We start from the raw sequence: 12,027 nt of genomic DNA on the forward strand, positions 1-12,027 counted from the left end.
GGGTTGAGTTTCAGCTTAGTCTGGTCAGTTAAATCAGTTTCTAATGTTTACCCACGTGTTTTCTATCTTGTAGAGTTTTGTTCATGTTGTGTCTGCTGTAGGTTCTTTTTCTGTTCCCTCTGTCCTTGTGGGCAGATACTTTTTAGATTCTTTCACTGTCATTTTAGTTTCATTTTTGAATTATTGTGTGATAAATTACTATCTCCACTATCTTTAACTGGAAATCTTGTGCAGGCTTTTTTCTATTAATGTAACATTAATGCTTAGACACTCACATTTCCCCATTCTCCCATACCGCTTCAAAAAGGGCTTACATGCACTGTATTGCAACTTGCTTTTTAAAAAGCACCTCTATATAATGGGTTTCTTTCATTTTTCAAGCTCTAGTTTAATGTTTTTAAAGTTAAAAATTTAAGCTTTTAGATGTACACATAACTTATTTCATCTGTGCCCTTTTAATGGTCACCTGGGTTGTTTCAACTTTTGCTGCTCTGACCATCCTTTTACATACATAATTGCCTTCTTGTGACAGAGCTTTTGTAGAATTTTTTATTAAATTTTTTTTTTTTTTTTTTGCCCATAGCACACTGCTTGCAGAATCTTAATTCCATAACCTGGGCCACCACAGTTAAAGTGCCAGGTGCTAACCAGTGGACCACCAGGGAGTTCCCTGTAGGAGTATTTTAGACATCAAGTCCTTGGTCACTGGGTATTTGCATTTTAGATTTTAGTAGATCTTGCCAAGTTGCCCTTAAAAGAGAAATAAAATGGCTGTTCCAGTTTATACCCAGATAACATAGATATGGTAAAGATCATGGATTCTGAAGCCTGGCTGCCTAGGTTTGAGTTCTGCCTCCGACTCATTTGCTGGATGATTTTGGCAAATTCCATAACCTCTTTAGTTTCCTTTTCTGTAAAGTTGGGATAAGAGCAGCAGCTCTTTTGTAGAGTAGATGTAGTTTTAACAAGGTAATCTATGAAAGGACTTAGACCACCGCCCGAACAATGCAGAATAGTGCTCTCTCTTAGCTGCTGTTTTTGTTTGTGTCTGCTAGGACCTGACCACAAAAACATTCTGTATTTTCTTCACTAGTTCTCTCTGTGCAATATAATGAAAATATCTTAGGAAACCTGTGAGAAATTCTTTTAAATTATATTTTATATTAAATATTACAGGTTAAAAATTCTTATGTCACTTAGCCTTTTGTATTCATTTTGCACTGTTAAAAACATCTTTGACATATCTGTTGATTTGGTTTTGTTTTTGTTGCCTAGCACTCCCACCAAAGGCATAGAGAACAAAGCTTTTGATCGCAATACAGAATCTCTCTTTGAAGAACTGTCTTCAGCTGGTTCAGGTCTAATTGGAGATGTGGATGAAGGAGCAGATTTACTAGGTATGATAGTTTATCTGAAATAGTATCATACTGTTTTAAAAATAGATTTTTTAAATGATATAATGGAACATTTCTTAAAAATGTCCCTAACTGGGGCTTCCCTGGTGGCTCAGTGGTAAAGAATCCACCTGCCAATGCAAGAGACCCTGGTCTGATCCCTGATCTGGGGAGAGCCCAAGTGCCACAAAGCAACTAAGCCTGTGCACCACAGCTACTGAGCCTGTTCTAGAGCCTGGGAGCCGCAACTCCTGAGCCCCCATGCCGCAACTGCTGAAACCCGTGTGCCTTAGAGCCCGTCCTCCACGACAAGAGAAGCCACCACAGTGAGAAGCTTGTGCACAACTAGAGGATAGCCCTTGCTCGCCCCCAACTAGAGAAAAGCCTGCACATCAAGGACCCAGACAACCAGAAATAAACTTCAAACAAAACAAAAGTCCCTAACTGTCCAGTGGGGCAGAGTTATTGTGCTTTTAAGTAATTAATAGGAACATATTCTTTGAAGTCATGAAAGTTTTAAATGAAAATGTCTTCGCATATGGATACATTTAGAATTGAATTGCTTTTTAGTTTGTATTTTGAATTCACATACACAATTTATTGAACTCCTTCCTGCTACGTTCTGAGAACAGTATTACATATAAGAAACACAGTGATATATGTATACATGTGGTTATATATAGATATATAGATTTTATGGATTGATGGATAGTTACTTCCTGGCTTAAATAGTGTTCATTAAATTCACTTGACTTTTCTGAGATTTCACAGAGTATTCTGTTTTAGCTTCTTGAGAAATATGTTAGAGTTTGTGTTGTTGAAGATTGTCTGGTTTGAAAAGGATACTGTATTTGGCTCTTCTACTATTGATCTGGTTTGTTGTTGTTGTTCCACCGCTAAGTCTTGTCTGACTCTTTGTGACCCCATGGACTATAGCCTGCCAGGCTCCTCTATCCATGGGATTTCCCAGGCAAGAATATTGGAGTGGATTGCCATTTCCTTCTCCAGGGAATCTTTCTAACACATGGATTGAACCCTGGTCTCCTGCATTGGCAAGCAGATTCTTTACCGCTGAGCCACCAGGGAGTGAATGACCCTTTTGCCAAATATCTTAACCTCTCTGGGCATTAGGTTCTTTGTGTATAGAAAGAAAGACTTGTGCTCTAATTCAGGGGTTGGATAGGCTGTGACTCCTGGATTATTTTGGTGTACAAATAAAGTTTTATTGGGGCCCAGCCACACTTTTTTTTTTTAATGTTTTATCTTTGATTTTGGGGCTTCCCAGGTGGCACAGTGGTAAAGAATCTGCCTGGCAATGCAGGAGATGCAAGAGATGCGGGTTCAATCCCTGGTTCAGTAGGATCCGCTGGAGGAGGAAATGGCAACCCACTCCAGTATTCTTACCTGGAAAATCCCATGGATAGAGCAGCCTGGTGGGCTATAGTCCATAAGGTCTCAAAGAGTTGGTCAGGATGGAACAAACACACACACAACACCCACAAACACACAGACACCCACACACAGTAGTTGCTTTTGCCCCACAATAGCAGAGTTAAGTTGTCTCTAACAGGGATTATGTGGTTTACAAAGCCTAAAATATTCACCATCTGGGCCTTTACACAAAAAGTTTTCACCTGCTCTAAGTGATCTTTAAAGTTTCTTTGAACATGAATGAGATTTCCCTGAGGGTCCAGTGGCTAAGACTCTGTACTTCCACTGCAGGGGACATAGGTTTGGTCCCTAGTCAGTAAACTAAGATCTTGCAAGTTGCACCGTGAGTTTAAAAAAAAAAAAAAAGTTTATATGAATCTGGCCCCTGTCAATTAGCTTTGATGTGCCTTTCTTTATAACTTAAGACCTTATAGAAATTGAATACATTATAGTATTAAAAATCTGTGCCTTTGGAATGGATTCCGGTCTCCAAACATTTTTTGTATCCCTTAGTAATTCGGTATAGGTTACACTGTTCTTAAAAGGTGCTGTTTGTCAATCTTGTGGATATAGAGAAGCGTTGCTTGCATTCATTTATGTCAAATTTATTGATTACCAGTTATGTCCTCAATAAGTATTTTTTGAAGGAAACACAGTTTCTGTCTACACAGAGCCCATAGGCTTATTTAAAGTAAGAGAGATGGAAAGTACATTAATAAACTTAGTTAGGTATAGACTCCCACCACTAAGTAAAACATTGGAAGCTTTGAATGAATTTGCATTTTTCAAGGATATCTTAAGGATTCTTAAGAAGCACTCCATTTTTACATTTAAATTTATGCTCTAACTTTGTTAACATTAAATTGTACATGGAAAGTTCCTTCTAAGATTTGATATAAGAAACTGATTTTCTGCCAAAATTGAGGAACAGATGCAAAAAAATGTTAGAAAAAATAATTTTTAATGTTTAAACACATTCTCAAATTTATATATAGTAAAGCACAATTTTTTGTTTTGACTAATGCATAGAATTGTATAGCCACCACCAGAATTAACAATATATCACCTCTCAAAAAATTCCTTCATGCTTCCCCTTTGTAATTTACCAGAGTGAAGTACTTTTTAAACGTACTTTTTACCCTCTGCTTCCTTATAATCCAGTATTGAATAATATCATTATTGAGGTTGGTGGCCCTAAACTTACTTTCTTGTAAAGATGTAAGAAGCCACATAATGCTTAGAAATAATTGTCATCTTTTAAATCAAATATTTTTCCAAAAGCTTCCATTCTTTAAGTCAGAAAATTGAGCATAATAAATAGCTTAAAACAAAATCCTGATTACCTTTCCACTTTGAAAAAAAGAGATAAACTGTAAACTACTGTCTTTTCCCTTTTGCAGAATTTATATATTTACCTGGAAAATGTTCCAGATTTGAAGTTTTCATATATTACCTTAAGTGATTTAAGCCTATATGAATACTTTTGGCCAAAAATATTAAATGAAACCTCCAACGCATGTAGTTGTTCCTTGGCTTCTCTTCTGTCTTATTCAGCAATAGTAATTGCATTGTAACACTCACTAGCTGGAACGTGGTTAAACTGGTAAAATTGTTTCCCAGAGTTCCTCAGATTGTCTTCAGTTGATGAATAAGTCCATTTCTGTAACTCATTATTCGTTTTACAATTACTGTGTTATTGTAAAACTCTTCCCTGGTCTTTGTAATCATTATGCATGTACTCAGTTTTAGATTACTTTTTTCAAATTTTAATAGTTTAAAAAAGATAATCCCCCCCAGTTTGTCCTTTATCTTGATTGATATCTCATTCTTTGACTTTATTTCCAGTGATTGTTTTCTCCGTTCACTTTTGTCACTTACCCCCCATGGCCACATTCTAGAACTTGTGAATCATACATACATTCATCCTATTCTTGAGATTTTCTTTGATTTTCTTACTATTGGTTAAATTTTATTTTTTCAATTTCACTATTTTAACTAACTTCTTCCTGTTATCATTTAAACATGTTCTGGTCTTTACCATTTTAAAATAAAACTACTGCCCTCTTCTGACTCCATATCTTTAGTACCTTTCCACTAGATGACTCTCCTCCCATTTCCAGCCATGGTTTTTTGCATCAGTATCAGTGAGGCAGGTGTCTATTATGTGCCCGGCACTATTCTGGATTGATATACCAGTGAACAAAACAGACTTCTTGAAAGTATGTCTACTTTTAACAGGCAGAACTTCCCTAGCCTCACTTGCACCTCGTGTGACTGCAGTCTGTCATTCTGCCCCACACTAACCTTCCCAGAAATAGCATTGTTTGCTGTCTCCAGAAGTTCCTTCTGTTATTTCACATGACTTCTCAAATAGCATTTGTCTTTAAACAGTCTTTGCTTGAGGTTCTGTCCTATCAGAGTTCTCTGTATTCTTTCCTGCCTCTGATGATGTCTTTTCATCATGCAGGATCCTTTCTCTGCCCAACTTTCGGATGTTCCTAGTCCAGGCTTGCTTCCATGTTTGGAATGTCTTATTTGCTCTTGTTTTTTCTGGGTTTTCATGGCTCATTGCTCCAAACTTTTTCTCTCCATCTAGGATTTTTTTCTATAGCACTAGACTATCACTTCCAAACAGCACTCTAGACCACTTCTAAGATGATTTGTAGAGCTTTGTAGTTAAAACTCAGTTTGTCAACATCTTTCTTTATGTGTCCCCCAAGGCTGTTCTTATATCAACATGTATTAACTCAATGAATGACCTCACCAGCAACTCAGTTCTCCATCCTAAATCTTTCTCACTTCCCTCAAAACCAGTCATGAGGATTTTTTGCCTCCTTCCTTAAAAAAAAAAAAAAAGTCTGTGTATCTGTTTCTATATCTCCTTCTTGCCTCTGTTATAACCTCCTCTATGAATTCTGCCTTAATCTCCTAGTTAAAGCTCAGTTGTCTGGAAGCATTCCCATAGCACTACATTTATTATGCAACTCTTCATAATACTTTCTTGTAGTTTTTCAATGTGCCTGCCTCCCTGACTAGACTATAAGCTCAGTATGGCCTAGACAATTATATCTTTTGCTCACTGTTGAGTCTTTGGCCCATGGCACAGCAACTGAGTGAGTGGACTGTTAAATAGTTCTAACACTTTTGTTTCACCTCTAAATCTATACTTCTTTAACTGTTGAAATTGAAACTCCTTTACAGGAGAGTTTTTAAGAGAGGAGTGTACTTTTGGAGAAATGCACATACAGAAATAGATAAAATTGTGCATACTTCCTCAAGGAAGCAACAGATGATCTGGAATCCCATCTATAAACCTAACTTGTACATCAGTGCTAAAATCCAAATGAGATGTGTTTTATTTTTAAAACTGTCAGGCAGTTTTTTGCTTGTCTTAATAGGGTAAGTTTTCCAAACATGTTACACCTAAGTTTATGCTAGTTGAAGACATTTATAGAAGTATGGCCACTTCAAGTTAAATTTTTCTTACAGTCATCATTTTTATCAATACATTTCAAAGTGAAAATTTTGGACAGTGGTATTGGTTATGTGTTAAATTTATATGCTAGATTTTAGAAGAACTCTTCACTGAAAATGTGTAAACTCTAGAAACTATACAATGATTTCCATAGAACACATATTTCAAAAATATTCCTGTTTATGATATTTATACTTTGTTTGATTTCTCTACATCTTTTCAATTTTATTGGCTCCTTTCTCTCATTTTGAAATAAATATGGATCTTGCTTTCTGAAAACAATCTAATTGAGATTCTCATTCATTTTTTTGCTTGGGCTGCTTCCCCAGGGGAATATTCTGGTGTGTATGCTTTTAAATACTTTAATGTTACAGCTTTTTAAGCTAGGTGGTCTTGGCTGCTTTTCTCATTAATGCTTTCTCATTTTTTTTCTGCTCAACTATATTTTCCCCACATATATTTTTCAGCTTTTATGCTATGTGCTTGAGAATTTAGCAGTCATTATAAAAACTTTTTCACCCAATCTCAACCCTATTTCTTTTGACTCTGGCTTTATTAACATTAGTGTTTAAAGCAAATATTTCAACATATCTTGTCAAATTCATTTTTAAATTGGAATTTGGAAACCGTTTTAGTTTGTGTTTAGTTTCAGCTTTTGGATAATATGTAGATGATTAAATAAGCTACTATTTCTGGTATTTATCCTTCATGGTGGAAGTACTTTGTTCTTTGAGAATATCTGAGATAATTATAATACAGACAATATAGGAGTCCATAAGTGAGCAGAGAACTTACAGCATTCCCAAGTTGGTTGAGTTTTAAATTATCTTTTAGTTACATGAAATATTACCTCTTTTTTAAAATAAAGAGACATGTTAGCTCTTTTAATTTTTTGTTGTTTTCTTTAGAAATATTTCCTTTTTTAGGTGGGTTATAAATATTATTTCTTCCACTGTATGTAATTTTCCAATATTAGCTTATGAAACATGAAATGGTTGGTGTTTTGTTTTGCTTTGTTTTTGTAACTTTTTGAGGTATGTTCCCTAGTGTGTTGTTTAATTTCTTCAGTTTCTTACAAGTCACAAACTGAATAGCTTTCTTCTCCCTGAAGATCACTACGTTGGATCTTGCACTGAATATTCTACCACCCACCTGACAGTACTCATTAAGTTATTAAGCAAGGTTCTATAAATTGACAAGTAAACATTGTTTCAAAGAGGGCACTTTGAAGAAACCTTTATATTATTGATCTGGAATTTTCATTCTAATTATATTTAAGTTTATTTTATGAAAGAGTTAATAACACATCTGAGCATCCTTATGAATGCAGGAAATCATCTTAATTTCTGTCTTTACCACATCATTATGCATTAAATCATAACATTGTGCTTTCAAATGTCTTTCATGTCATGCATAAAACTTGTTGGATTTAGTATCTATTTTCATGCTGTTTCTCACATGAAACATCTCTTGTTCTTTGTTTTTGCTTTACATGGAATGCATGGGCTTTAAGACCATAATTTCTTTGGTAAGGTTTCATCTGTGTTGGGGTTCTGTTTCTTGTTTCTGCCTGTTCTGTATTAATAAGACCTAATTTTTAGGCAAAAGCCTACATACAATATCAGGTGTGATTTAGAAATGATTTTTCATCCATATTAATGCTATTCTTTTTTCCCCACTAAATACTGTTACTTTTAAAAATATTTGGAAGAAAAGTCTTCACTGTTTTGGAATATTATCTAGGAGAAACAAAATACAGACTTAAGAAACCTTTAGCTATGTTCTGTGGTAGATAATTATTTATAATTTTATAATGTATGCAAGTAAACATATAAAAATGAAATTACAGACAAAAGATTATTGAGGGACAGATAAAATGTTAAAATTTATGACTATGGCTTATTTTAAGTCTACATATATAGTTTTAATAATTTTATTTTCAAAGTTTTTATCTTTTTTCTTTGATAGGAATGGGTCGTGAAGTTGAAAATCTTATATTGGAAAATACACAACTGTTGGAAACCAAGTAAGTATATACGGAATTTAACAGGGAACAAGAGATACTGAATTTTCTTCTCATCCATATCGATGTCACATCTTTAATTTAACACAGTATAAATGCAGACTTGCTCCCTGTCTCCTCCCCTGTCTCCTCCCCTGTCTCCTCCCCTGTCTCCTCCCCTTCGCTGTGTATGGCCTTGTGCATACACATGTACACAAGCAGATAGTTAATGGGACCTAATTTCACTAATAGGTAGGTTTAATTGCTCTGGGTTTTGTTTTCTTTCCCATAAACAGATTCTGATCTCCTTTTACCCTACAAGTATCCATGCTTTTCTCTTAATCTTCTGAATGTGTCCTGTGTAGTATCGTTTCATAAGTTATTAAGAATAATACCCTTATGGATGCTATAAATTTAATCTTAATTCTGACTTTTAATAATTTGTTGATCTGCCTTGCCTTATCTATTTATTCTTTGGTAAGTGGGAAAAGTAAAAACAGGCCATTACTTTGTGGGCTTTTTTTTTTAAACCTGCAGATAACATCAGGTAGAGTATCTTTGAAGCATTCAATTATTATTTAGCTTTTTGATTGTAGGTACTTTAATCTACAAGAGAAATAAGCTTAAAGATAGAATATTTATTTGTAATGGTGTTTTTAAAATATGTGTTTCTTAGAAATGCCTTGAATGTAGTGAAGAATGACTTGATAGCAAAAGTAGATGAACTTACCTGTGAGAAAGATGTGCTGCAGGGAGAGCTGGAGGCTGTGAAACAAGCCAAGCTGAAGCTGGAGGAAAAGAACAAAGAATTGGAAGAAGAGCTTAGGAAGTAAGTTTTTACCATGTTGTTCTAAACCAAATAAGCATTGCCAGTGTACCACCAGGATTATAACAAGACTGCTACCTTTAGTCCTCTCAAGTCACAAAGGGCACAGAACTGCCTGGGATAGGGTTAAGTGCCTGGCCAATTGTGTCTACTCTGAACAGACCCTCCCATTTATTGACTATTATAATTTTTTGTGTATGTCATGATCGTGAAAGAAGTTAGACTGTTCAGATGTTGCTAATCAGGAAACTGTAAACATTCATTATTTTTCTTAAATACCTAGTTTTCTGACAACAGTGCTATAATAATGTTCCCTTAAGTGAAAGCAGCTAAATACTCTGGAAAAAGAAAAATAATCATTTAACGGTAGTTAAAATTTTTGACCTATTCTCTATTCTTTAAAAAGTTGAAGTCAACTTAAATAACATGTTTTGTTTTTCCCTCCCCCCACTAGAGCTCGTGCAGAAGTTGAAGATGCAAAGCAAAAAGCAAAAGACGATGATGATGTAGGTTTATAATTTTGAACTTGTTTTTCTTACCTTGCCACATTCTGATATTTTGGGGAAATCTTGTTAATTAAGCTTTGGATATATCACTTTAAAGATGAAAGTTCAGTTCAGTCACTCAGTTGTGTCCAACTCTTTGCTACCCCATGGACTGCAGCGTGCCAGGCCTGCCTGTCCATCACCAACTCCCAGAGTTTACTCAAACTCATGTCTGTTGAGTCGGTAGTGCCATCCAACATCTCATCCTCTGTCGTCCCCTTCTCCTCCTGCCTTCAGTCTTTCCCAGCATCAGGGTCTCTACCAGTGAGTCAGTTCTTCACATCAGCTGGCCAAAGTATTCGATTTTCAGCTTGAGCATCAGTCCTTCCAATGACTATTCAGGACTGATTTCCTTTAAGATGGACTGGTTGGATCTCCTTGCAGTCCAAGGGACTCTCAAGAGTCTTCTCCAACACCATAGTTCAAAGCCATCAATTCTTTGGTGCTAAGCTTTCTTTATAGTCCAACTCTCAACATCCATACATGACTACTGGAAAAACCATAGCTTTGACTAGACAGACCTTTGTTGGCTAAATAATGTCTCTGCTTTTTAATATGCTGTCTAGAACCAATCTATGACCACATAACTTTTCTTCCAAGGAGCGAGCGTCTTTTAATTTCATGGCTGCAGTCACCATCTGCAGTGATTTTGGAGCCCCCCTAAAATAAAGGCTGTCTCTGTTTCCATTATTTCCCCATCTATTTTCCATGAAGTGATGGGACCAGGTACCATGATCTTAGTTTTTCTAAATGTTGAGTTTTAAGCCAACTTTGTCATTCGCCTCTTTCACTTTCATCAAGAGGCTCTTTAGTCTTCTTCATTTTCTGCCATAAGGGTGGTGTCAAAAAGTCAAAATCACGTTTATGATCATGAATAGGATAGCTCATGCTCCTGTGTGCTGTCCAGATGGTAAGCTTTCTAGCTCTTTACATGTTCTCAGTTTTCCTCTGTGGCTTTGTGCTCTCACTTGTGTTTGCATGTTCAAGCTCAAGCGCTAGCTGGAGAATTTTGGAGTTTTTTTTGTTTGTTGTTTGTTTTGTTTCCAGTTTTAACTTAGAAATATACAAAAGCTTTAGTAATAAAAAATTTAATGGCATTAAACATAAAAAGATGTCTATCAACTTTATAAGCAATTAGCCCATATTGTTTTCAACATATAAATATAAGAGAATAAATATGAACTTCTTGCCAGTGTTAGCATACTAGTTATTCTGTTGTTAACTGGGTTCAGTTCAGTTCAGTCGCTCAGTCGTGTCCAACTCTTTGTGACCCCATGAATCACAGCACACCAGGCCTCCCTGTTCATCACCATCTCCCGGAGTTCACTCAAACTCACGTCCATCACGTCAGTGATGCCATGCAGCCATCTCATCCTCTGTCGTCCCCTTTTCCTCCTGCCACCAATCCCTCCCAGCATCAGAGTCTTTTCCAGTGAGTCAGTTCTCCGCATGAGGTGGCCAAAGTACTGGAGTTTTCAGCTTTAGCATCATTCCTTCCAAAGAACACCCAGGGCTGATCTCCTTTAGAATGGACTCCCTATAATAGGTGTTTGCTGCTTAAGTATCAGACTTGAGATATATGAATGTCCTGATCAGAATGATTATTTGCTGCCCTTCAACCTCTTATTTGTGCTTTTATATGATATTTGATACATTTAAAATATATGCTGTATATGTAGGTTATGAGTTATACATTATAATAAATTAACATTATGAACCCACTGTTTAAGAACTAAGACATTATCAAACATTGAAGCTATGCTATGCTCTTCCCTCTGGATGATACTACTGTCCTATACTTATCATTCTATTAACTTGAAAGAAAAATAATTTTATCATATCACACACGTATGTATCTTTATAAGCTATGGTTTAATTTTCATTGTTTTTGTGTTTTATATGTATTTAGTCTTGGAAACTTGCTTCTTTTTTCAGTATTATGTTTTTTATATTTACCCTAGTTGTATAGTGGTATATAATTCATTCATGTTCACTGCTTTAGCATCATTCCTTCCAAAGAAATCCCAGGGCTGACCTCCTTCAGAATGGACTGGTTGGATCTCTGTGCAGTCCAAGGGACTCTCAAGAGTCTTCTCCAACACCACAGTTCAAAAGCATCAATTCTTTGGTGCTCAGCCTTCTTCTCAGGCCATCTCTCACATCCATACATGACCACAGGAAAAACCATAGCCTTGGCTAGACGGACCTTAGTCAGCAAAGTAATGTCTCTGCTTTTGAATATGCTATCTAGGTTGATCAAAGCGTCTTTTAATTTCATGCCTGCAGTCACCATCTGTGGTGATTTTGGAGCCCCCAAAAATAAAGTCTGACACTGTTTCCACTGTTTCCCCATT

The 12,027-nt window shown here is 35.9% G+C and overlaps 1 protein-coding gene across 11 annotated transcripts in view; it reads left to right on the forward strand.

The window, feature by feature from the left end:
• SPAG9 (sperm associated antigen 9) overlaps positions 1-12,027 on the forward strand; it is a 152,299-nt gene that overhangs the window by 110,206 nt on the left and 30,066 nt on the right. For all 11 annotated transcript variants that reach the window (XM_069603657.1, XM_069603662.1, XM_069603652.1 and 8 more), the window contains 4 exons: positions 1,276-1,397; positions 8,269-8,326; positions 8,979-9,131; positions 9,583-9,634. In XM_069603657.1, the coding sequence (XP_069459758.1) occupies positions 1,276-1,397; positions 8,269-8,326; positions 8,979-9,131; positions 9,583-9,634 (385 nt within the window). The remainder of the gene's footprint in view (positions 1-1,275; positions 1,398-8,268; positions 8,327-8,978; positions 9,132-9,582; positions 9,635-12,027) is intronic.

This window comes from Ovis canadensis, chromosome 11 (assembly GCF_042477335.2).
Source record: "Ovis canadensis isolate MfBH-ARS-UI-01 breed Bighorn chromosome 11, ARS-UI_OviCan_v2, whole genome shotgun sequence".
Taxonomy (NCBI): Eukaryota; Metazoa; Chordata; class Mammalia; order Artiodactyla; family Bovidae; genus Ovis; species Ovis canadensis.